Source organism: Rhinolophus ferrumequinum, chromosome 3, assembly GCF_004115265.2.
Source record: "Rhinolophus ferrumequinum isolate MPI-CBG mRhiFer1 chromosome 3, mRhiFer1_v1.p, whole genome shotgun sequence".
Classification (NCBI taxonomy): domain Eukaryota; kingdom Metazoa; phylum Chordata; class Mammalia; order Chiroptera; family Rhinolophidae; genus Rhinolophus; species Rhinolophus ferrumequinum.
In genome coordinates, this window is record NC_046286.1 from 15,745,542 (window position 1) to 15,772,726 (window position 27,185).

The 27,185-nt window shown below is 42.0% G+C and overlaps 1 protein-coding gene across 1 annotated transcript in view; it reads right to left on the reverse strand.

The window, feature by feature from the left end:
- Positions 1–2,058: 2,058 nt before the first annotated feature.
- ADGRF5 (adhesion G protein-coupled receptor F5) overlaps positions 2,059–27,185 on the reverse strand; it is a 72,316-nt gene continuing 47,189 nt past the window's right edge. The window contains exons 11-21 of the mRNA XM_033100540.1: positions 22,521–22,691; positions 20,178–20,387; positions 18,820–19,032; positions 16,917–17,072; positions 14,896–15,101; positions 12,739–12,918; positions 9,340–10,743; positions 8,036–8,077; positions 7,882–7,941; positions 7,192–7,276; positions 2,059–5,277 (exon numbers count right to left, since the gene is read on the reverse strand). Coding sequence (XP_032956431.1) covers positions 5,198–5,277; positions 7,192–7,276; positions 7,882–7,941; positions 8,036–8,077; positions 9,340–10,743; positions 12,739–12,918; positions 14,896–15,101; positions 16,917–17,072; positions 18,820–19,032; positions 20,178–20,387; positions 22,521–22,691 — 2,807 coding nt within the window. The 3' untranslated portion in view covers positions 2,059–5,197. The remainder of the gene's footprint in view (positions 5,278–7,191; positions 7,277–7,881; positions 7,942–8,035; positions 8,078–9,339; positions 10,744–12,738; positions 12,919–14,895; positions 15,102–16,916; positions 17,073–18,819; positions 19,033–20,177; positions 20,388–22,520; positions 22,692–27,185) is intronic.

The window sequence follows — 27,185 nt, forward strand, 5'->3', positions numbered from 1 at the left end:
CTTCCCTTGACTGTGGAAAGGACCTGTGAACATGATGAGATATCACTCCCATGAGTAGATTACATTAAATGGCAAGGTGAAGGGATTTTGCAGATGTAATTAAGGTCCCTAATCACCGGACTTTGAGTTAATCACAAGGTAGGTTACCCTGGATGGGCCTGACCTAATCAGGTAAGTCTTTAAAACAGAGTCTAGAAGTCAGAGATTATTCAAATCAGTGCAGAAGCTCTCCTACTGACTTCAAAGAAGCAAACAGTCATGTGGTGGAGAGGAACACATGGCAAGAGATAGCAGGACACCTCTAGGAGGTGAGGGCCTCAGTCCTCTAACCCTAAAGAATGGACTTCTGCCATAAAGCAATGAGCTTGGAGGAGAACCCCCGGTGAGACCCTGAGCAGAGAACCCCGTTGATTCTGACCTACAAAAACTGTGTGATAACATATGTTTGTTTTAAACCTGTAAATTTGTGGTACTATGCTACACAGCAACAGAAAACTCTCTCAGTAGATAGGGGGCAGTATTGCACAACTATCTATGGCTACCGGAACTCCATGGACTTCAGCTGTCCATGAAAATTCCAACCAAGCCACACACAAATGTTAGCACACACATTTGTTTTTTTGTTTTCCCAGATAATTTGATCCTAAAATCCTTCACTTCAGGAACCCTGTTTAAACCCTCTATAAGCTTCTGGGCTCCACATGCTGAGTATGGAGACTATGAGGAAAGACATCAGCCCTGGCAACCAGCTGAGCTCAGGTGTAAGCTTCTGGCACCAGTCCGCCCTCCACTCCATGCCTGGAAAATGCAAGGGATCATTCACTGGAGAATCAAATTAAATTGTGATTGACGTGGGGAAGGCTGAAACAGCAACAGTAGTAGCCCATTGCAAAAGATCAGGCAATTTAAAGAAAGGGTTACCAGATCTTGTAAGATATTTTATTGTTATAAGCATGGAAAGGAAACATAGCTGTATGCTGGCATACTAAGACATGATTTTACATCCCAAGTCATAATTTAAAAAACATATAGCATTTTCACTTCAAAGCTAACATCTTTGAAATGATGAGACACTGTTTTCATTGACTCTTAAAGAATACATAACAAAGATATATCCACCATAAGCCCCTCCTTTAATTTGGACACTCAAGGAATCTGGCTTCTGTTGGCCTGGGTGACTGACCTTCTCTTTGGGATGCAGAAGCCCCGTGTAACGTCAATATCACGTGCCACAAATAAAATGCATTCCACCTTCAGGGCATTTCTACGACCACACTCATGTCCTCTTTTTTTTTTTTAACATTCTTTTTATTAGTTTCAGGTGCATAAAACAATGTAATACTTAGACATTTATCATTTATATCCCTCACACAGTGACAACCTCACTCCCCCATCCACTACCCCTCTGACATCGCACACAGCCATTACATTTCCACTGTCTCTATTCCTAATGCTGTACTCCGCTTCTTGTAAATATATATATATATATATATATATATATATATATATATATATATAATTGTAGTTGACATTCATTATTGTTCAGCTTCAGCTTCAGGTGTACAGTGCAGTGATCACATTCAAAATGACTACCATCAGTAAATCAACAAACAACAAGTGCTGGCGCGGATGTGGAGAAAAGGGAACCCTTGTGCACTGCTGGTGGGATTGCAGATTGGTGCAGCCACTATGGAAAACAGTATGGAGGGATCTCAAAAATCTGAAAATGGAACTACCTTATGATCCAGCAATTCCACTCCTAGGTATCTATCTGGAGAAATCCAAAACTCTAATTCAAAACAATGTATGCACCCCTATGTTTATTGCAGCACTATTCACAACAGCCGAGACACTCATTTCCTCTTCTCAAATGGTTGTGACTTTCTGTTCCACTCACTTCAGAAAAACTCCTCCCCCACTTCTGACTTACTTGGTTACTATAATCTTTTTTTCTCGTCTCCGTGTAACTTGTTTTTTGAACCTTCCAACTTGGACCCCTCTGAAATTCTCTACACCAACCACAAAAGACTATGACTTCCCACAGTGTTTCTTAATTTCTGGCCTTTGCAACCTACACCCTAAAAAAAAATTCATGAGTCTTTATTGAGCTCTTTCTCCATCTAAACAATAAGAAATAGGGAAAAGAATGGCAGACCCATGACTCATTCAAGAGATGATGTGTTCCACTGGACTTACAGTCTTTGCAGAGAAGATTTCTGTAGTTTATATTAATTGCTCATTTGTGAATGTCCGACCTCACAACCTCAGAAGCATCGGCACAGATCTCTTTGCAAGAAACTGAATAGATGGTCCCTTCACGCAAGAAAATTTTGGCCAATGGAACTGTCTTTATGCACTGAGATGTCAGGAACATGGGGAAGCAGGGGGCACTTTCCAAGTAAAGAAGACCACACATCTCACTTTATACCAACATCAGGGCCAACGTTCCGAACCCCTTCCTCAGAAATCTGCTGTTAAAGCCTTGTACCCATTGCTGATTGAGAACTGGTGATCTCACGGCCAACAGGGGCTTCTGCTTTCACAAAATTTACAGATTCATGGATACTGTCTGTTACGATTTTGAATTCTACTGCTTGTTTTAGGCAAAGAGCAGGGATTGGGCTATGTATCTTGCAGGTGGGCAATAAACCTGCAAATAGTTCTCCAGTTTTTTATTTTCATCGCTTCTCTGGAATTTGCATCCAGTGCTGCAGCTGGAAAGGCGGGGGGCACATGCAGTGTGTGTGTGTGTGTGTGTGTTGTGTGTGTGTGTGTGTGTGTGTGTGTGTGTGTGTGTGTATTGGGAGTTAGGACGTGCCTCAGTGAATGAACATGGGCAGAGAGCCAGATCCACATCCTATGGAACTCTGCCGAAGGTTCCTGCCATTACAGAGGTTCCCTTTATAACGTCAAACACAATGATTCCCAAAGGACCCCTACAGAAGTGAGTGGAAGTTCAGTGTTTCTTGTGCCATTGTGTTTTTGAACATGACAACCTCCTTCTGAGTGCTGTGCTTTCCTTGGCTGCTCATGTCAAGATGTCACACTAAATTGTGCTACAACCCTGCCTCAGTTCTCCCTGATATCACCCCAGGAACCAGAGCAGTCACAGCCAATCTTTCTCTGATGTCTAATTCTACTTTCATGGATGCTCCAACCTAACTTCTGGCTCTGTCTTCTCACTACTGAGCTCTGCCCCAAATTGATCGTGCCCAGGAGAATTTTATAGCCTAAAAATGATTTCCTTTAAGGACTTTAAATAATGAACTATTTAGTGGGAGGAGTGCTGTGATAATTTTCAGGCAAATGTAGGAGTCAATGTATAAGTCGTGTGTGAATGTGTAAAAATAAAAAGTTCATTTACTTTAAATATTATTAGTATTTCTATCTGTTTCACCTCCCCCTACCCATGAAGAAAAGAAAACCAGAGGAGAACTTAAAATTAAAAATAAAAGGAAGAGATTTTAAAGAATTAAAATATTAAAAGACAACTCTTTCGAACTGGGATACATGATTGTTGAATCTCAGCCTCCTTTGTCCTACCTTTCCAAAGGTTGAGCCCATTTAGTTAGGTTCCAGGCTTATGAAGACCATACAACCCACACTTCCCGAGTTGCCCCACATTTTTATTCTGCCTCATTGTCTCCCAGGGATCAGACTTTGATTTGGAATGTAAGGTTGCCGTAGCTACAGCACCTGGTTGACTTTCATATGGGTGCAATTTTAATAAATATTTATATTTATATGAAAGGCCCTCAGACACACACGTCACAAATAATCAAATTCTTGGGAAAACCTTCACCATCTGTTCGTCAAGGTAAAGTGTCATTAAGAGCATAGACGGGCCAGCTGTAAGACTTCCTTCCGGAAGATTTCCAAGTGGTTGGAATAAACACAAATTAGACAGTATAAGATTCTTAATGTATATTGGTCTGGGAACTTAAAGACTGAAAGAGCTAATACATAGAGCGCTATACAGCACACCAAGGTCACTAAATCCACAGTAACGACAACAGTAATAATATACAGTGCTATAAGATTATTCATAAGATTATAATGCACAGAGAAGTACCTGGTTAAAGCTATTAAATATAATACCTATATGACAGATGGAGTCTGTTTTCAGTGCAATATATCACATTTGGCAATTAATGGATATAAAATATGTATTTTTTTGCTTTTAAAACTTGGAACATATCAAAATGTAAGGCTTTTCTAATAAACTATAAAAATGTCATCAGCAGTTGGATCTGCTTGGATCTGATAGAGGATGGTTATCACACCTTCTTTGCACATTCATTCCGCTTAGCTTAGACCTTAAATGTAAAAATATATACGTATGTATTTAACATCAGTAGACTCATGTCTCCTTCCATGCATTTCTTTTTTTAATAATTTTTTTATTTTTCAATTACAGTTGACATTGTATTTCTTGTAAGTATTATTATCCACTTGAAAGAATCCTGATGATGTAATTTTCTTCCTCTTTTTTTCCACTGCCTCTTTTTCCCTCTCTTCGCCAAGAAAATACCAGGAAGATCTTGATTGAACTTTCCCCATGGCTTGATTTCAGTCTCCATTTTTGAGCCATTTTTCAATTCTCAGTGTTGCAGTATTTGAGTAATTGTATTAGATTATTAACATGGAAATCTTAAAATGTAGTCCTTAATGTTTTTCTCCACTTTTTCCCCTTCTTTCCTTCCTTCTTTCCTTCCTTCCTTCCTTCCTTCCTTCCTTCCTTCCTTCCTTCCTTCCTTCCTTCCTTCCTTTCTTCTTTCCTTCTTCCCTCCCTTTCTTCCTTCCTTAAATTCACTAAAGTATTTCCTAGATACTAGCCTTTTACTTATTTTCAAAGCTTATCTTTGTGCCCAACATGTGAAAAGTGAAAATGTCTCTTTGAAATTCTATTTTACAATATAGACAGAGAAGTTGGGCCTTGGGGGACTTGCGTTTCACTTAAATACTATACACATTTGGTATCACACAAAAGGTGTGGGTGGGGCAGCAAAATAAGTGGAACAATTGCTTTTAGCCTGTCTTTACAAAAGAAAGCCTCTTCCCTAATGAAAAAGTCTCTTCAGCATCTGTTCCCAGAAGCCTATGGAGAAAACATTTTACCCAGGGCTTTGAAAGGATCCCTTTTTCAGAGTATATCCACTGTTCCCCAAGAGGTCATGCGGGTTGGATTTTCCTGTTCTTAATTGAGCAACGAATAAGCACTGGATGTGTTTTCCACGGATGAACTGGTTGTTTCCGGGGTGGAAACATTGTACGTTCCTGAAAAACAGAACAGCAGCTCAGCCTAAAAGATAAGCCTGCATGATCCCTAGGGTATGAACCTCTCCTACAGGCGTAAGGGGGAGCTCTAGTCCGGGAGCCAGGTAAGCTCGCCATGCCTGGGAACAAACCCATGCCTGCCCTCCTCCCTCCCGAGACCGGAAAGTGCCGGAGAACAAACAAAGCTGTCGTTCTCAAGCATGCATGGCAGCCAACAAGACAAGCACTAACTACTTCCCATCATACCCACAGCCAGATTTCTACAAAGGACAGGGAGATCTCAACATGGGCAGCCTTCCACATGCCATCACATGCATGGACCTGCAGACATCAGTGTGAGGAACCCTCCCTGGTCCCCTTGGGTTGGGCTGACTTGGGGAAGCTCTTAGGAGGGGCTTGGAGGCTGAGCTGGAAGGTGATGGGGTCGGGGGGTGAAGGGGGAAAGGAAAGAGAAATTTACAGAGAGGAAAAGGCAGGACCAGAAAAGCAGATTCAGGGGTGCCAACAAAAGTGCTGAGAGCTAGTGCAGCAGGCTTGTGTCAGCAGGAAGACGGGGACTGAGCACGGGGAGAGTAGGGAGTGTGTGTCGGGCTGGGGAAGGGACATGGTGCCCACCCTACCATCAGATTGGTGAACTGCCACTGCTAACAAAGTTTCCATCATTGCCTGGGGGGCCCTTTGGGGCTGCTGACAACATAAACCAAAGTTACAGTGATTATGGAACCCTCAGATAAGACAATGGGGAGCTGTATGAATGGGGACCCCAAGAGACTGTCAAGTGGCGATGATGGGAAATCTCAGGCCCTGGGACTTCAGGAACAGAGCCCAACTCCAACTTTTATCTGACTGATTCAAACACAGGGAACACCTTTTATTGGCCGTACGTATTACGGAATTCTGATTCCTTAGAATCATTTCGTAGCGTTTTCTCTGTTTCACTTTAATGAAAATGGTAAACAGGTCCCAGTGACAGTGCTGGTCAAATGCATTAGGTCTAAGACACCCTGAAGATCTCGTCATTTCACAACAGGTCCAATCACTGACGTTCAAAACCAAAAGTGAAGGTCCTCCAGTTTCATGAATAATGCCTCAAACGGAAGCCCAAAACACCACGTCCTCTAGAGTTTTAACAATTAACATCAGCCTTCTCAGATTTTGCTTTTATATGAAAAGCCTCAGTCAGGAATATTGATACATTTCCAGATTCTGCATTTGTTAGGTGTCAAGAAGCTGAAAGGAATTGTGGTGCTTATTTTCTTGGCAGGGATAGTAACATGGGACAGGAGTTTTATCTTGCCAGAATAGCTGAGACTTATTGCCCAAAGCCATTCATATTATTTATTTTATACCTCCAAGGTAGACATTTTAACTGCGCATGGGTGATCCCTCATATATGGATGCACAGTTTTATAATGTTGCTGTGTAAAACAAGCACGCTCCAAAAATGGGGGGAAAAAAGAGGGGGGAAAGAAACCCATAGCATGGGCTCCTATAGTAGGATTTTCTAACCATATTCTTTGCTGCACCATAACCAAGAAATATGACCCACCTATTTCTCTTTCACATGAATAGAAAATAACTCTGTGTTTGATAAGGCCAGCAGTTTACAGTTCCCATTTTAATGGTTTACATTGTTTTGTCAGATAGCTCTCCATAGGCTTGTCTAGAGTCTCCAAATCTTATCGTTTATAAGTTATCATTAGTTGCCCACTGAAGGCAGTTGCCCTCTGTGCCAGCCTCCTGGTGGTTTGGGAACATATAAGCAAGTTCCTTTCCTGTATTTACCCTCTGCCCCAATGAGGCCATTGCAAGAAATGCCATGAAGTGGCAAGTGGGAAAGTAGGGGTATGAGACACCCCATCAGGTCAACTTTGTTTGTGTCAGCCTAGGGACTGTGTAGCGCTCACTACATACCTGTTTTACCAAACAAATTGTTAAATCGTCTTGAGATGGGAGAACTCATAGAAAATACAGGTGTAGATGAACCTAGAGATGTTGACTGGAAAAGAGAAAAAAAACAGACAATTACAAAGCAGATGTTTTAGACCACGGCCTGTTCTAGCGCGCGGAGGATTCATTTGCTGCCCTTCAGCGGTCACTGTGTGTATCTCATCCCACTTTAAGGTGAGAGCTTGGATGAGCATGAACTTCTACTTAAGCGGGAAAGCACCTTGAAACACTGGAATCTCATCATCAGTATTAGGAAAAGAACTTTCAAATAAATGCTGCACTCTTTTATAGAGTTTAGTGTCTTCTGACATATGAAAACAGTCCAAAATATTTCGGTGTGCAATAGTCATTTTCCAAACTGAACTACAGAAAGTTCTAGTCCTCATTATTCCTCAGATTGTGTTCTCTATTGCCTTGCGTGTCCCCAGAAACTCATTGGTTGCTTCTCATTGGAATGTGATTTTAACCTCCAGTTGACATTATCTGTGCTGGTTGACCCCTGTTTAAAGGTGTGGGGACAGCATCTTGATGATAGTTCCACGGCTGTGTTTAATAGGCAGAATCAGGGGAGAAGCAAAAACAGGGGAATAATCCATGCTAAACCTGATGGTGGAGAGAGAGGATTTTTCAAGTTGTTAGAAAAGAAAAAGTTACCTTTGAGTGCTGTGAAGACCATCTCGACAGTGAAAATTTTTTCAGCAAAGCCTCCTGTACCTGCATTGTTTTAAAAAAAAAACAGCCATCATAAATTCAACATGCCACGAGCACTTCAGACTTTTCTAGGAGCATGAAACTGTCATGTTCTTACCTTCTGGTCCCAGAGGCATCCAAAGAGTAAAATGAACAATCCCTGAAAAACGAATTGAAAAGAAGTACATTTTAATCATATTCCATTGCCCAGCAAAACAGGAAGTATTGTGAACTTGGAATTGAATTTGTACTACTTCTTTCCACCTCTGCATTTATTAACTAAATCTAGTAGACGATGATGGTAAAAGGGAGGCAGTAGGTCCACCCAAGGGACCTTACATGTTATAAGGCTATTTCCTATTTTCCCCCAGTTGTGAACCAGAGGTCCTGCTGGTTGTGCTATAAATACCTCTCTTATGTCTATGGTCCTCCTTACATAGCTGTGACGAGGACCTGGGGCATGGGGTGGAATAACCAGTCCCTTCTAGTCAAGCGTATTATAAATGTTATTAGACATGAACCCTATGCTTTGGAGCCATGGGCCCAGTAGTCGAAGTCAGGATTTATAAGGTTTGGGCGTGAGCATCCATGCGGCAGTGTCTCACTGTTGGGTCCATAGCCCCTGCCTCCTCTCCAGTTCATGGGGCCTATGCTTACCATCCAAGCCACTGGTTAAATCACAATTAAGCATTTCCTTCCTTGTGCTCCAAAGGCTTGTTGTCTGTACCTCTGCTAAAGCTTTTCTAACAATTTGGCTCGTATTGTACTGAGTTATGTGCTATAGGACAACAAAGAGGATGTCTTTTTCATTTTAGTAGAACAGCAGAATGTCTACCTTACACAGGACATTCATTCTTTCATTCTTCAGCAAATGTTTCCAGAGAACATACTGTGTGGGGGCAGCGCATTCATTTCATTTACCCAATAGTTATTCAGCACCTACTCTGTGCCGAGGGCTTTTTCAGGCACTAGGGATACAGCGATAAATAAGACAGATGTTCTCCCTGACCTCACAGGGACAGAGCTCATTGAATTGCTTACGGAAATTAACTGGAGAGATTACTTGGTTTCATAGCGGTATTTTCATTTAGGAGAGAATAGATGGCATCAAGATAATGTTAGGTAAATAGCAAAAGTCAGTGTAGGAAAGAGCCTTTCCTCCCAACTTGTGTTATCAGGGTACTTAGAGGATAGTCACATATGCAACTAAATGATAATGCAGGTGATAAGAGGTATCTGGTTTCATGGGAGCAGAGGAACGTGTTCTTTGATCTCATTGAGGTCTTGTGATTACTGCTCTTTAGAGCTAGGTCTTCCTCTGAACTAAAATCCTTCCCCACCCCCACTTCTGTTTGTGTTTCTAGCATTAATTTGTCCCACCAGCACAGACACTTCCTGAGAGCCTGGCACTGCAGAACTTACCTGGAAGGCATTGAGAAGAGTAAATGCAATATGGAACACAGCATTGCTTCCCTGGAACACGGTGGCAAGACCAAAACCCCAGGTGAGCCCCAAGAGTGGTGTGAGGACCCCAATGCTCTTGGTGATCTGAAACAGGCTACTCTTCTCCTGCTTGTTGGGTTTGTCTCCAACGGAAGGTCTTAGGATCTTGGTGATGACCACCACCGTGATGGTCACGTTCACCACCACGATCATCAGTGCTGGGATGACGAAGGCCAGCAGAGCTTTGGTATCATCCCAGTTGAGCCAACAGGCATTCTTCCTTATGTAGACTTCCTGGGGCTGGGTGGCCGCCACCGTGATGACAGAGATGATAAGAGGACAGCCATAGCCAAGAGAAAATGCAATGGCCTTCTGAGTGGACTTGCTTGCATCGTGCAGGATAAAAACCAGGCGATAGAAGAGCATGAGGCCAAGAGTGAGCATCCAGAAAAAGACACTGAGGTAGAAGAAGTGGATGAAGAAGGTGGCAGCCACACAGGCTGTCTCGTTGAGTAGGTAGTAATTGTCGCGGATGGTGGACGCCACAATGAACCAGATGTCTGCAACCAGCAGGGAGGCAGCAATGTTCACGATGCAGATGTGACGCATGTAGGAAGTCCGATTCTTGGTCACTGACTTCCACACCACAGCTTCCACAACTAGACAGGTCGCTAAGCTCAAGATGGAAAAGCACAACCCAATGTAGGAAATGATATCCAATAGGATTTTCAGGAGAGAATCCGGGTCTGGCGAGTCAGGGGACATGAGGATGGAGAATGACGTTAGGTGGTCACAGCTACAGAAGACACTGTTCCCCTCGACTTTAACATGGCACCCACTACTATCCCACCCCCCTGTGTGGTTGGCAAGGGTGAAGTTCCAGAAGACACATTGTGGTTTCCCACCTAAGGAGTTGTTGTTCTTAAAAGTCATCGAAATCCTGAATGGCATGGTGATTGTTTGGTTGACGGTGGTTGTCATCACTAAGTTGTTGGCAAAATTATTTCCCTGAACGTCGTGGGCAAGGATGGATTGGAGAGTTGGGAAAGCCACGGTGACAATAATAATAGATGAATGTGCTTGCAAGCTTTCCAGCTGACTCTTGTCAATGGCCACATTGCCCCAGAGGTCCGAGTGTGGGAAAAGAAAGTTCTGTTTGTAGGATTTGCCTGAACGGGGGCCACGTTTTATTACCACGCTCTTCATCTGCACATTAGTTTGAGAGATGGACAAACCGGTGCTGTTTTCTGACCATAATGCTCGGGAAAATCTTTCCACTGAATCCAGTAGCTGTGAGCTGTGATTGGTTTGCTGCTGTTTTAACAGCTTCCAGGTACTCAAGATGGGCTTGTCAAGGATGACATTAACCGTGGAGAGAACATGCTGTAATTGACATGACATGGGATCAAATCAACCAAATTCTTTCAATCATAAAAGAGAAAAACAAAAAACAGCAACATCTCCCTGGAAACTGAGTTGAGTGGGTACAGGTAAGGGGAAAAGAGAAGAGAAAAATGAGGCATCAAGGGCTGCAGGGATCTTGGACCCACCGTTTTATGACAGGGAGTTAGTTAGCAGAGGATGTCAGTCCCTAAGACCGAGAGATTTCATGAAACATTTAACAGTAGTGATAGTGAGAACCACCCCCACCACTCGTTAAGGCCAATTCAACAGGCTGGCAGAGATGTTCATTAATTGTTTTATTTTCTTTTGAATCTGAAGCTTATAAAGACTCTTTGGTGGGTGGTATTTCACTAGCAAGGTAGTCACAAAAGATACTCTCAGCTGCTGAGAATCAAATAAGCAATGCCTTTGGGGTCAAAGGCATCTTTCTTGCTTGCTCAACATTTTGATTCTCTCTCTCATAAACTTGAGCTTGTCATTTTCCATTTGTGACTTCTCTCAATACAATTTCTCTACCCTTTTTTTGCCTTGTTCTGTTCTCTGAAATGATAAGCCCTGTGTTAGTTGAAGGGTGGCCCCAAATATGGCACGTCCTATACACAGACCCTGTGAATGTGACCTTATTTGGAGACAGGGTCTTGGGTTTGGGGCGGGGAGCAGATTTTATTAGATGTAATTAAGTTAAGGATCTTGAGAGGGAATCATCCTGGATAACCTACGTAGGCTCTAAATCCAATGACAAGTATCTTTGTAAGAGGAAGAAAAGGAGAAGATAAATGGAGCAGAGGAGAAGGCCACGTGAAGACAAAGTTAAAGGTTGGAATGAGACAGTCACAAGCCAAAGAAGGCCTGCAGCTACTACCGTGTTTCTCTGAAAATAAGACCCGGCCTTCTATTAATTTTTTGCTCCAAAAGACATCTTAGAGGTTATGTCCAGGAGATGTCATCCTGAAAAATCATGCTAGCGCTTATTTTCCAGTTAGGTCTTATTTTCAGGGAAACACGGTAGAAGCTGGAAGAGGCAAGGAAAGATTCTCCCCTGGAAACTTCAGAGGGAACATGGCCCTGCGGATACCTTGAGTTTGAACTTCTAGCCTTGAGAACTGTGAGACAATATGTTTCTGTCATTGTCAGCCACCCCGTTTGTGGCAATGTGTGATAGCAGCCCTAGGAAATCTATGTAACCTTCTTAGACGCTTGTGACCGAAGCTGCTTGCCGATTGGCCTCTGGTGGGGTTCAGCCAATGGGAAGCACTGACAGGAGACGGGATGGTGGGAGAAGAAAGAAGTTGAAACGTGTTTTTCAACTACCTCCCACTCCCTACACCACACTCTCCTCAGCACATCTTTGGCAACAGCTCTGTCCCTCCAAGACCGTAGCTCCTGCTGAGTGACCCCTCCCTCCAAGGCTTCAGCTTTCACTCAGCAGTGGGGGCCCTATTTCCTCTCCTTCCTCCTTTAGTCCCAGGGGTAGTAATGGCGCCTAAATGTTTCTGGTCTCTGGATGCCTCACCACCTTTTTTATTTTTTTAAAATCCTTTCTTTATTTCTATAAACATCCTTTCATTCAAGTCTCGTCATCTGCGTTCTTGTGAGTGAATTCCCTTTCCTCCTGGAAATCTGGCTGTTTCACAGTTCATGTTTTGTGCTAGACCATTGAGACTCCCACCTTTTACCTATTCTGAAAACCTTAATTCCTAGTTTTCCTAGAAAGAAGATAAGAATTAATTCTATTTTAACGAAGAAACTAATGCAGAGATGCACTAAAGAAATCTTCTTCAAGTCCCCAAATGAATATTGGAAATACTCCCCGGTATCCTAAAAGCCGTAACTTGGCAAAGCATGTTCTGTGACTCTTATATCCAGAACAGTGGTCTGGAAAAGACAGAGAAGAAACTGCAGGGGGGAGGCATTATGTTTCTCGACCACAAGGACACAAGACCCAAAACTCCTGCGAGGCTTAAGCAAACTCACCATCATCATTTCTAAATTCACTTTGGTTGGAACTGTTGAGAGTAAATCTAGGATGTTAACAATGGCTCCCAGGCTCCCAGGAGATGAGCTGACTTCGTGTGCCATCTGGTCTGTGCTACTAGAAAGATCCTTTAGGTATGTAGGCAGCTTCTTGTCCTGAGCGGGGCTCTTGATCAAAGCCTAGTAAAACAAAAGCCAACACAGACAAACAAAGAAACTTGCCTATCAGTCCAGTCATCAAATCCTACTGATCCTTCCACAGCAAAATCTCTCATATCCGTAGTTTCCTTCTTTCTCCATTCCCATAATTATATCCCATCTAATAACTTTTCTCTTAAACTGTGTGTGCTCTTCAGAATGGAATGTTACATAATATTGCTTGCCCCCCACACACATAAAAGGGGAACAGAAAAAAACATATGTCAACCTGAAGACTAATTTTAAAAAAAGGAAAGGAGATGTGGTTGCTGGAGAGCTAGGTTGAAGTGGAATAAAATTGACACTTGTGTAGTCTGTAAGCACATTTGCTACTCTTGGCCTTTTCTGATCGCTTGCATTGCTGATCATTAGGGAGACTGTCCATCCGAATTTTCCTTGGACAGTTCTGGCTCATATCTGTTGTAATTATTAATAGTGCCCTCTTTTATTTTCCAAAAGTATCTTGGTTTTGATGATCAATGATACGATCACCCTATCGATAATGATCACACTGGTGTTTTCTAACTATCGAACTTCTACTGATGAGTAAAAAATGAACTCAAATGTGATCTTCTCCAGGAAGAACTTTGATGAGAGTTCCAACTCAGGGAGATTTCTCCCTCTGAATGTGTAAGTATTTGTTTTATTTAATATATTTCACATTTGTAATAGCTCTACCAATGTTATCTTGTGTCCTAATTTTAATGTCTCTAATTAAATTATAAGCTCCTTAACAATGTGAACTGTGTGTTATGTTTCTCTATGTCCTTCTCATATCCCATAATGCCTAACGTAATACAAGTCATTTAACTTGGCATGTAGTAGGTGCTCAATAATATAAGTTGAATGGATAAATAAAATGGAGCATGATAGGCCAGCATGCCTCTTTTCCATTGAAAATGTGTCTAGGTATCTAGAATTGGGACCAGTGCCCAACGTTGAGTTCAAATTATAATTTCTATCTTTTTCAATTAGGATAATTTATATCTTCAATACTTCATCCATCAAGGTCCAACTCAGAAGCCAAGTTTTTCAAGCCGACTTCCTGATTACCCTAGTCAAAATTAATATGTATTTAACATCTTTATTCCCTATCAAATTAAAGGTTAAGTTCTGATCTGGCCTCTTTACTCTGATAGCACTTATAATAATGCTTTGCACATAGTAGTTATTTTAATAAATTTAGTGTAACACAAAAGAAGAGACAGAAGACCATTGATAAAGCGCAAATCAATATCACCTATTTTCCTCAATTCTTCCTCCAAAGGTGAGAGGATTTTGAACTGGCTATCTGACGACATCACCATTAGCTGTAGTCCCACCAGTTGCCTAATAGGCATTTATTTATTGTAACTCATAGAATTTTAGGAGGTTCTAATTCCCAATGACTTAAACATAAGATGATATTTATTTATTTTAATGCAAAGAAAGGAATTTTCCCCTACCACATGGCAGTAACCTCTATTGTAGGTACGAGAGGCAGGCTAACCCCTCTTCTGTAACTATAGGTTCCTCTAAGGACTGAGGAAATCTCAGACCTGTAAAAGCCGAAAGCTCTAGCTTTTTTTTTTCCCCCCACTGATGAACCTTATTTTATTATGTTGTTCCTCTTTCTGAAAAGATTACAGCTATTTGCTTGGTATCACCATTATGCAAAGAGAGCAGTTAGAAAGATAGTCCTACCTGCCCCTTTCAGGTCATGGATACAAGGTACTGAGAAGACTAGGTAAAGGTGTACAGCTGGTTGTAGAGCAGAGCACATATTATGTTGCCTTCATATTTGTATTTAAGTAAAGTTTTAAGCATTTCTACAAATAAAAGTAACTTTATTCTACAAATAAAAGTAGCTTTGAGACCACCAGAAACCAGCCCAAGGCTCACTTTCCTAAGTGCTGAGAAGCAGGATAAACTAGACAGATCACCCCACCAAGCGCTCAGAGACAAAAGCTGAAGGATCACCTTGGCCAGCCGGAGCAGACTATTAATTGGGGCAGAGATGCAGTCATTTCTCTTCACGTTCCACTTGGAGCCTACACATGTGTAAGTCACGATCCCGCCAACGGGCCCTCCACGGCTGCTGCGGTTTGAGAACTGGCATAGCTTCTGGATGACTTTCCCAGGCTCCCCCACACCGATGGAGGGATCATGGCACGTGACGTTCTCTCCTGCATTGGAAACAAGGAAATAAAAGGGACAATGGAAAGGAGGAGAAAAGATAGTGGACATGGGGTGCGGCCTCCGTAGACGCTTGATGTTTGAATTCATCTTTCCCTTTACTTTCGGGGACCTTTTTCAAGTTAGCCAATTTCTTTATTTTGCCCGATTTTCCAAAGCCTCTTAGTGCTTTCCACACATAACTCAGTTTAATCTGCACTTGCTTTTCCTAACAGAATTGATTTCCTCGCTGCCTCATTTCTACCTCTACCCCCCAGGAATCTTCTCTCTGCTGCCCGGGATTATCTAAGCCATGGAAAAGAATCGGAGTTTAACGGACGCTCATCCAGACAAGAGATAGTTGGTTTCCAGGAGTCTTCGGGATATAATGCCTCAATTCAAGGGATTCTCAACTCTGGCATATTAGAGTCACGTGGGGAGCTTGAAAAATACCACAGGCTCTCTCCAGCCCACGTAAATCAGAAGCTTTCAGGCCAGGATTCGGGCATCAGCAGTTTTTTAAGCTTCCCAGGTGTTTCCAACGTGCAGGCAAGTTTGATGAAGCATACCTTAATCCAAAGATATAGTTAGAAGTAGGAATTCCAGGCACCATGGCCTGAATATTCTAGACAATATTTGTAAGAATTTGTTCCTTCTGGTTTCCCTTAAGGGCGATTCCATTTCACCTCTACTCAAGATCAGACTTGAACGGGAAAATGACATTTGTTGCAGAATCTCTAATCTCCTGCTTCTCTGATGAGCAGATCCCTCTCTCACCCACTTTTTAATTTAGCATTAATTGAGTTCTCAGCCATTGTATAAAATCTTGAAATACATAAGTAATTTTCTACTAGGAAAAGGAAGTAAAATCAGACTTGGTATGAGGAAAGAGAAAAAGAACAAAGTGAATAAAACACGTTCATGCCTGGGCTAAAATGGGGGGGAAATTAAGTGATCTTGGCTGCCTCCTGGAAGAGGTATGGTTGACAGTGTAAGGGACAGTAACTCAAAGAGATAGGGAACTCTAAATTGCTTCCTACTTTGGTTCCAGGGCTCAGTTACCAACACATGAGAGAATAACCACAAATCATTCAGTGAACTCAAATAAGCTTGGTGATAGAGCCATGGATCCTTCTGCTATCAGGGGTTGTATTACAGAGAAGATATCTGGGGGAGGTGGAAGTCCGGGACCACCCACTTATTTCTCTGCTGCTACTGAGGACAGTTTTTCGGCATGGGCTATAATGAAATGATTCCACAGATCATGAACTTGAAAGTATTAGGTTGGTGCGAAAGTAATTGGCTCCATGATAACAAAGAATGGGAAAGACTATTCTTTAGATCAATTCTTTCTTGTAGCCCTGTCTCAGGGAGACAGTGCTTGTGGGGACACTTTTTCTTTGCTGAAACCTCAAAGGGGTCTTAGCCACACACAGACATTGCACTCTTATCTGCCGGGTGCGGTGGATAACCTCCCAGACTCAGATGAAATATGACTTCTCTGTAAGTCTTCCTTTATAACTTTTGTCTCACCCGTCATCCACAAAAGTTAAACCAGGCAGTCTTTTCTGACCACCCACACCGTCTCTAAGTTAGCACTTACCACGATACATGTGATAACATGTTTTTATCACATCCAGCTCTTCCCTAGGCTTGAGGACAGGAGAGAGGGCTTATTTCTTTTCAAATCCCCCATGCTTAGCCCAAGGCCCGCCCCATGAGGGTGCTTAACATATATTTATTGAATGAATGAATGAGGGAGTGAATGGATAAATGAATCCCTGTTTATGATTATAACATTTTAAAATAATTTAAAATGCTCTCACCAGGAACCAGATTAAGCTTCATAGATGGACTCCGGACTGAATTATTAGCAGCATTGGTAAAGTGACAAAACACGTCAACAGTTTTTGGACACCAGGGAATGGAATTTGCCTTGAAATTGAATTGGTAGCACACTTGTTTTCCATTAACTTCTTTCTCTAAGACAGAATTATGGAAAGAATTAAGTCACAACATTAGTATCCGAAGCACTAATTTTGTTGAAATTATCTACTATGGATACACTTGTCCAAACTTTCCCCAGGAATGTGCCACATTCATTTTTTTTTTTTTTAATGTGGCTTTAAAAATGCTCTAACCAAGAAGTAAGTCCATATTTGTATACATGCTAGCCAAATCTTTACCTTCACCGCTCGTGGCTCTAAATCTGTGCCCACACAGTTTTGGACAAACGGAATGCCTTTCAAAATATCCTCTACCCATCTAAATCCCATCATATCTTGTGCATTTATCTATCCTATCTTGCCTTTACCACATTGGTTTAGAGTCGTCTCTTTATGAGTCTGTCTCTTCCACTAAACCATAAGGTCTTGAAGGAAAGGATCTGGTCTTACTTATCTTTTAATGTTCCAGTGTCTAGCTCAGTATTTGGTACATTGAGAAGGCACTGAATTGTATGCATGCTGAACACAGAATATTGACATATTTGAATGTTTCAATATCCAGATTGATTCCATATCCCCTTACTATGCAATTTTCTTCAACCTTACCAGACATTTGGGGTCCCTACTTTTCTGAACTTCCAGTTATTTTGATCTGTATTGCTCATTTTGGATATTTAATGTTATATGCATTGTTTTATAACGTGAGCCCCTCTACATATTAATATATGTGCCCCACTTCTTTTGTCTCCTTTTCATTTCCTACTAAGGTGTTTTGTATTGAGTAGGCCCCTGAGAACTGTTCTTGAAAGAATGAAGAAGCTCGTGAATCGTTCGTGATGCTGTCTGTGTTTTGAGATCTGAGGTGTGAGCTCATATTTGGTTAATCTTAAACTGAAAGGATCCCGAAGGATCTGGAGGGAGGGTACATTCTACGGGAGAGGATTTGCATTTTTTACCAAGTGTCATAGGGTACTACCAATGGTACACTTTTTTTCTTAGTTTGGAGTTCCGGAACACAGAGGCAGTGTAAATTCAAACCTCAAACCTGAATGCGCCAAGATGGTTATCATTCTCGGGGGAAGCCCTTGTCCACTCAGAGATGAGGCCACGCTCTTACCTCTGGCGGATGAATTTTTCTGGTCTGTTCTTTGACCAAACATGTCACCATTTGACGTTCCTGACATCGTGCTGGTGGGGTGGAGGGACTCCCTAGCTACTGCATAGGGAGTAAGACCTTAACTTCTATGGCCTTTCGGAGCCTTAAAACCCAAAGTTCTAGGTTCCTGATATTGGCGGGTGCCCTCAGGGAAGACCCAGCATTAGCTGTAGCATTATCTTTGTTGTTCTCCATATTTGGCCCTGGGTTATTTCTCTTACTTCCTTGCGTGCTCAGCTGTGCATTTAAAATGATTTTATGGTACTTTGATGCTAGGCTGAGTCATTGCATCAGCATACTATGGGAGGGACTATCAGCACAGTTGGTCTATTATTATACTGAGGAAGTAGAAGGCCTGTGACGGTATCTTACCATAATACTGTCTTCAACAGCTCCCATTAAAAACAATGGGCTCCACCCTCATAGACTCTTAAGATTTTACCACAAGCCAATGAGCCAGTGGCCACAGAGCAAAATAGAAGGTAATAATGACTCATGGTATTCACTCTGTTACATCCTGTCTCTGATGCAATCCCTATATCTCTTTACTTCTACTTTAAGGGTAAATTTTAAGATTCCGCATGTAGGAAATACTATGTCCTAACAATTCAGCACTTGGCATCTTACCAGCAGGAAAGGACAAGGAGTTCACTTGGAAAGTTACTTTGTAGTCTTCATCCTCCTCAACACAGCACTTGAAATAATGGGAACCTTTGCAAAGAATTGCAACTTCCAAAGGATCAACCATGATGTTTGACTCTAGAGGCAGTGGGTGAATAGTGACATCTTTGGTCGCGATACTGTATGACTTCTTATATCGAAATATGCAATGATAGGTTCCTGAGTGGAAGGAAGCAAAAATGAGATGGAATGAAAATTTAAATTCAATATAAAATGAAAGTGTAGTTGACTTAGATGAGAATATATATATATATATATATATATATATATATATACACATGTATATGTATATGTATATGTATATATTTTGTACTTGTGTATGGTAGGTTCAATAGTTTAATGTGACTGGAAAAGCTATGGCTCCTCCTAAGTTATTGCCCAGCAGAAAGAAAGAGCAATTTAGACAGCGTAGGTATAAGTTCAGCATGGGAGAAAAATACTCTATTTCCTGATTTTATACTACCAAGTCCAGCCAAACAATACCAAGTTGTTATCTGTCCTACCTATGAAAAAATGAGGAAGACCTGGAACTCACAGGATCTGGACTGAGGAAACTTATACTTAATGAAAGACTTCAGAATGAAGTGGTTAAGAGTTGGCCACGAGAGCCAGACAGTTTCACTTTCACCCTGACCCTTCCATTTATGAGATGTGTAACCTCAGGTAATTTATTTAACCTCGGCCTCACTTTCCTGGTCTGTAAAATAGGGATAATAATAGCACCATCCTCTTGGTTTATTGTTTTAAATGAATTAATACACTTAAATACTTAGCACAGTATCCATCACATAGTAGGGGCTCAATAAATGTTAGCTATTATTGCAGCAGTTCTATCAAGTTTTCTTTTTTGCCCAAAGATTTGCATTTTTCCCAACAGGAATAATATATACAGATAAATAGGAAACAAAAATGTTCCTTTCTCTGGAACCAGGCATATACATCCTTTACCTAGGTTCTTTGATACCACAATTGGGTGATACTTTCCTAAGAGTCTGACAAAGTATTTTTAAAAGAAATCCTGTTAACTTCATGGCAAGAGCACAGGCTCTGGAATGAGAGAGGCTAGTTCCAGTCCAGCCTCTATAACTTCAGGTGTAGAACCTTAGATGTATTTATTCTCCTCTCTGACCCTCAGTTTCCACATTTGTAAAATGGGAATAATGACATCTTCCCCCAAAGGGCTGTTGCATTCAATATGATGACTATTAATGTAGAGCGGCAGGCACAGGCCCTCCGTGGATTCTAACTATTATAGTGTGTGTCCAGGGTCCAGGCAGCAGGGTGGGCACTGGCCTTTCACTCACCGTTCCATTCCCTCGTCGAGGTTTTCACGGTCAGCACTGACTCGGCTCCATTCTCATACCTCCTCGTGGTATAAAACCTTTGGTGTATTTTAATTCCAGCAGAAGTATTCCAATACACCTCATCATAGTTACTCACATCACTGATGCACTTTATAGAAAAGTTTTGTCCCTCAGAAACAGAAATTGGGTCCTGGGTTATTGTTAGGTTGGCTGAAAGAATGCAAACAAACAGACAAAAGAAAGCCGACAACAAGTACAATGTTTAGTCTTTCTGGTGCCATCGACCCATGAGTGAAATTTAACAGAGAGACAGAAGGCGTGGACCGTCCTGACTGCCCTTGTGTCAATGCGGAGGAGTACCTTGCTGTTCCCGGGCTTTACTTGTTTCTAGGCTGTTTCCGGTGGTGCTCTGAACTGTACTCATTTCCATCACATGCCTTAGGAACTCGTGCACTTCCCCTTTGTGGCTGGGATTATCTCCTGATGATCAGCAGGGCAAAAGGTTGCAAACTTAGGGACGTTGGCTTAAACCCAGCTCCCCTCCAACCTCTTCTGTGATACCTCAGGGGACATTAAATGGCTCCGTTCTGGTAACAACTTCATTCTTTAGTCTTTTAAAATACTTAAAATAATAATAACAATAATACCACATTGTATTTTAACTTCTTTCTTTCTATGTTTCTTCTCCATAAGGATGTGAGCCCCTCAAGAACAGGACTCTCTCTTCTGGATATTTGCATCCCCACCGCTTAGCACTGGGTCTAACAAGCAGGAGTGATTTGGGGAACTATATTTTAAGTAGGGGGATCATGAGTTATCGCCCAAATAATGACACCCGGACTGTCTCAGGCGAAGGGGGATGTATAGACACCCGAACTGTAAGTCTCTCTACATTTACTCCCCTTTCTGAGAATGTCCTCATAGGTTCGTGAGGATTTATTCACCAAAAATATTAACAAGACCTTTACAAATGTAAAACCTTATATGGATGTTCCACTATTTCTGCCTCTGGCCCTATCTTTCCACTCCTTTTGGAGCATACCTTTTACACAGTTGACATTTCGAAATGCCACTCAGTTCTGTCTTCTATAGGTGAACAACTTCAGAGCTCGAGCCCACTGATGCCAGCCTACTTTTGCAATCAGTATAAAATTTTATCCTGAACCATAATCAAGAGAAATCAGGGCTTTCCATAGTACCCTTCAGAAGTTGAGATTCAAATGTTCAGATAGAGCTCCCAAGTCACACAAGCATGGATTACTGTGTCCCTTACGTTGCCTTCCCTGGCTATAGGGATCTTGAAGTGGCTTTCTAAGGTGTGGTGGGTTCTGAGAGAGAAAAGGAAAAGGCTCATGGACCCTGAATCCATTTCTCTTGATTCTCGGATGAAGTCCAAACTACAGACCAGTGGTTTTCAGCGAAGGCTACACGTGCCCCTAAGACAGCCAAAAGCTCACCTACGGACATGACTCTCGGACTTAAAACTTGCAGGGCACAACTGCTCTCACTGTCGATAACTGCACATTGCTCAAAAGACCCATGACTCCTCTACAGTGATACTGTTTTCAGATAAACCTAATCTTCCTCTTTTAAAAATGCCAAGTCATGATAATAAAAAATGTAAACAAGAGTAGCAAGTATATTTCTATTTTTCTTTTCTCCAAAGTGCCCAGAAGGGGATCTGATGATTTAGCTAATAGGTCACTTTTTGTAAGATGGGTGGAAAAGCAAGTCTGCCCCATTTTTGCCAATAGAGCTGAAGTTATAATGCTTTACGATATGAGGAGAACAAATGTTATGTTTAAGGAACCTAAGTAAGCTGAATGAATTAAAATACTAGAAAACACTTGTCACAACTGTAAAATACCCACAAAGTACCAGATTGTTAAAGCTTTTCTGCCGCATTCTTCCTGAACTGGTGAAATGGGAGAGGAGGGATGACCGAGGGCGGTAAAGGGTGGTGGGAAATGAGCCAGGCTATTGCAACTCCAGGGAGAGAGAACAAAATGATGGGGGTGGGGGAAGCAGGACTGTTATCTTCATTATAAATTCAGTGATTCCATAGGACTAACCTGAGGGTGAAATGACCTCCCAGTCCACTCTCTGTCTTACCAGTACAACGTTGGCCTTCCTTCCTTCCCAGGCACTGCTTCCCACCCCGGCCCTTCCTGATTTTAAACACTTTATCTGAATGTAAACGGCACACAGGGAAATCCTCTTCTGTTTCCCATTTTGCGATTCACCCCAGCAACATTCCCTGCTTTATTGCTCTTGGATATTCCTGGTTGATTGGCAGCCCTTGGTTTGAGGGGCAATGCTAAACATTCTAGTAAGAGCGCTTACCCACAGACGTGAATGTGACCTCTATGTTCTTACTGCCCCGGGCTCCATGGGCACTGATGAACTCACAACTGTAGACTACTGCTGTTCCTGCTGACCCACTGAGGCATTGAGTTCCGTCAGCTGTGAGGGTGTATCTGCTGCAGCTGGAATCTGAGTCTGTTTCAGAGTCTCCTGCAATGACATAAGCAGTTCTTTTGCTGTCACAGTTGGCTGACTCTCTGATTTAGTAGCAAAGAGGCCAAACCAGTGAAAAAGAGTTGTTTACGTTAGATTTTTTTTCTCTTTGAATGGATGGATGGTGGGATGGTGCACTGGCTAGGTCTGCAGACTCAGGAGTCAGGATGCCTGGCTACACATCCCAGAGTCTACCGCTTACTGGCACGGTGTGGTTGAGGAAGTCATTAAACTGCTCTGTGCCTCAGTTTCTCCAGATGTAAAATGGGGAGAAATAATAATAGCTATGGCCCAGGATTATAGTCCAGTAAAATGAGTTAATATATATATACACTTAAGAACAGAGCTTGGCTGGGGCCTGCCCCACTAGTGATGGTCGTCAGAGCATGAAAAATAAAAAAAAGAGAGAGAGAAGCAAGGTCTTTGGTGACGATTTCAACTGGAAAGAAAAAAATGTCAGATTATTTAGACTATTATTATTAATTATTAAAAAAAGAAAGAAACAAGACTGGAACATCTGATATTCATCTCATTTGAGAAACGTTTTCATAACTCTTTCCCTTTTATTGGTCTATGTGTTTTAGTGGAAGCTTCAGCTTCTTGTTTTTTCAGGTTACCAGCAATTTCCCCTTCCAAATAGCTTTTCTTCCACATCTTGCTTTTCATTCCCCAGATGCCATGCCCTCCAGACCATCTTTACTTCTTGCTCTAGAACACCTTCCTGGTGAATGTTTTCTGCTCCAGTCCTTCTCTCCTCCCACCTTGCCTACTGCCATGTACTCTTAAGACGTCCTTCAAACACTGTCAGTCTTCTAAATATTGAAGAAAAAGAATCAATCTTCTGGTTAGCTCCAACATAAATGGATCATTTTCAGACTTGGCTGGATAATCAGTGATATTTGAAATATTTTGATTGATACGTAAGTGGCTTTTCTTCCCAGTTTCCAAAATGTTGTTAAAACACAAAATTGGTTTCCATCTTCACCCACCTTGACTAAATTACCCCCTAGCTCATAAGCACTGCATTCCTGCCCATCTCTATGGCTCACACCACTACTTATTTCTTGCAAACCCACTTCTTAATTCCTCCAGGCCTTTCATGTTCCATTCTTTGTCTTTCCTCTCCCTGTGTCTAATCTTTCCTTGGGTTCTTTCATGCCAACCCCCTGATATACTCAAATCTTTCCTTCCTAAAATAATATTTCCCCAATCTGAAAGCTCCTCTACCTACCACGGCATTTTCTTCCTCTCTTCATACCATGATGCTTCTGCTTTTGCCACCTTTAGTCTTTCATGTCCACTTTTCATCAAACCATTGTCATTTGCCTTCTTTCCCCTATGGTCTACCTAAAGTGTGCCTTTAAGGCCAACTGGGATTTCCTCTTTCCCACATCCAGTGGCTTCTCAAGTTACCGGGACGGCAACATCCCCTTCTGCCGCCCACCTTCTCTGGTTTACTAGATTCCCCAGGTCTCTCTTGCTTCTCTTCTCTCTTTATCCCTCACTTCTGGATCTCCTTCCCAGGCTTCTTCATAAATGTTCGTGTTCCCTAGACACTGGCCTTCACCCAAGCATTCTGCTATTGACGCTTTCCTTATCTTTTTCTCTACTGTCTGACTGGGCAGTCTCATCTTCACTCATGGCTCCTATTATATCCTGTATTTGGATGACCACCCCCTCTATATCTAAGAGAACACTCTTCTTGGAAACTCTAGAAGCAAATTCCCCAGGGCCAATTTGACATTTGAGGTACCTCAAACACAAAATGTCCAACTAAGAACTTATCTTTCTTCTCCCCAGACAAAAACTGTACATCTTCTAAAGTTTCTTCTCTTTGCCGTTGGCAGTTCACAAAATTAAAAATCTTAAGGTCATTTTTAATTACTTGCATTTCCTCACATTCCACTTCTAATCAGTTGTAAAATTTTTTAGGTTATGCTTCTGAAACATCTCACAACTCTTACCCACTCCGACCCATGGAAACTAGCCCAGAACCCGTGAGCTGTTATCTGCCAACCACACACTGTTGTAACGGCATCTCTATTTTTGGTCGCCTAGCCTTTCAGTCGATTAGCTACACTAGCTTAAAATTTAATTTTTAAATTTATTTTTATTTTCTAAAATTTATTTTTCTAAGTTTCAGCCCTGGTCATCTGACTCCTCTCCTTTTACCTTTAAAATCTTGCCATTGTCTACAAAATAAATTAAATTTTCCTTAACGTCGTATATGTATTTATTCACAGTACGATTCCAATCTGCCTCTGTACTCTGTCTTGTTCTATGCCACTCTCTTAAAAACTAGGTCACGTCCTGGGCCTTCAGCACGCCCTGGAGCTTTAGACCTATGCCTGTCTTCACACCTGGAATATTCTCTTTCCCTCCTCCTACTGACTCTTACCACCCTTCAAGACCAGCTTTCTCACCAAACTAATGTGCAAGACAATGAGTTATGCAAGATGGGGGGGGAAAAAAAAGAGAGATGTACAGAAATAATTATAATACACAGTGGATAGCTTTCATAAGAAGGAAATGCATATATTACTGTGGCGATTTAAGGGTGGAAGTTTTCGTTGAGAGACTAGGGGAAATTTCAGAGAAGAGGGAAGATTTGTTCTAGGCCTTGAAAGACAGAGATAGAAAAGGAGGCCGTGGGTTCCGGTGCGAGGTTCCACATGTGTTTTGTGTGTGTGTGTGTGTGAGAAGCAGCACTCCTTGGAGACCTTGATGTTCCTGCTTCAGGAGCTGGGGCTGGGTTGAGGGGTGGGAAGGTACTAGACCAGGTGGGCTCTGAGCTCCTCATTCTTTCTATAACGCAAACAGCTCTACTCTGGTCTGCTTCACATATCAGACTTGTGATTCTCAACCAGGTGCGATTTCGCCTCCCTGGAGGACATTTGGCAATATTAGGGAACATTTTTGGTTGTCACAACTGGAGGTGGTACTGCCACCTAGGGAGTAGAGGCAGAGGATGCTGATAAACATCCGGCAATGCAGGACAGCTCCCTTCAGCAGAGAATGATCCCGTCCAAAATGTCACTAGTGCCGAGGTCAGGAAACCCTGTGTTAGACAACCACACGAGGTTTTGCTTAAAGAAAGGATTCTACAGTTAAATCAGAAACCAGTGATATAAGTCAAAGTACAGAAGCAGCAGCATGCTGGTCTTATTTGGGGAAAGGAGTATTTTTGTGAGGCTAACATCTGTTGGGAGAGTGGAGAGAAGGTTCCAAAGAGATGGTACAGTCAGAAAACAGAAGTGGGTACCCTGAATTGGCAGCATTCACCTTGTATTTCATACAACACCCTGGGGCTGTGCCCCTCTCTGTCCTGCCTGCCAAGTACTGAATTCAGCTAAGCTGGTGCTGTGCTTTCTAGAGAAGAAATGGGATGTAATTATGAGTTTGCTGCTTAAGGTTAGATAATATCCAACGAAGATTTCCCACCACACTGAGGAAAAGTGAGGGGATGGTTTTTAAAGCTATCATTTCCAGAAAAATATTTACCATGGCAGATTCAATGTATTCAAGTCTGTTTTAAATGTTTGCGTTGATCATCTCAGTTTTTCTCCCCCCAGGAGTCTTGTAAAGTTGGTACCATAAATCATTATTTAATAAACGAAGGTCTGTGCAGTCAATGAGGTGACCCACCTCGCCCTGCCTAGGGACCAGGGCACGTGGCTGGGCTGAAATTTCAGCTTTTCAGGACCAGAGACTGTCTTGCTGGAAAGCACGAGTTGTAAGGGTAATTTTTCCAGGACAGAAGACTTGGCTCAAGTTCTTTCTTTTCCTTTTTTTAAATCCAGTTTTGTGGAATTAATATATTTAAAATCGGATTTATCTATAGCATCCCTAGGGACACAGAGAGTGACATAGAGGAGAAGGAAAGAGAGCAGTGAGTGAGGAAACAGAACACTTTGTCACTAGGGAGATAGCACACAGCTCCTGGAAAGCCTCAACTTCCTCCTGTGTAAGTGAGGGATTGGACTAAATCCATGGCTCTCATTCCCTTTCTGCCCAATAAAATCTCCTGTGAAATCGAAGAAAATATGCCGTCCGCTTGGAGTCCACACCTGGAGATGCTGATTTAATTGCTCTACAGTGGAGTCCTGACACCTGGTCTTTCAAAACAAGTGGGGTGATCCTCGTGTGCAGCCAGAATGGAGAATGCTACCACTAACAATGCCACTTGCTATTTCCAGTTGCTCTCTGCTTAGGTCTCACCGCAGTCCCTGAGGCAGGCGTGGTGCTAGTGGCACTTTATAAGGTGACTTGAAAGCAACAAGACTGACTTCTAGTCAATAAGGAAAAACAGCCAGTCTCACTTCTTTATCTCTTATTTATGCTTTGTTTGAATGCAAAAAGAACATTTCCGACAGCACACGGACATGCACGCACAACCACAGAAGCTTAGAAACTTAAGTGGGGCAACTGGGAAGAAAAGAAACAAAACAGGAGATCAGGGTGTTTGAGTCTGTTCCCCCCTCACAGATCACT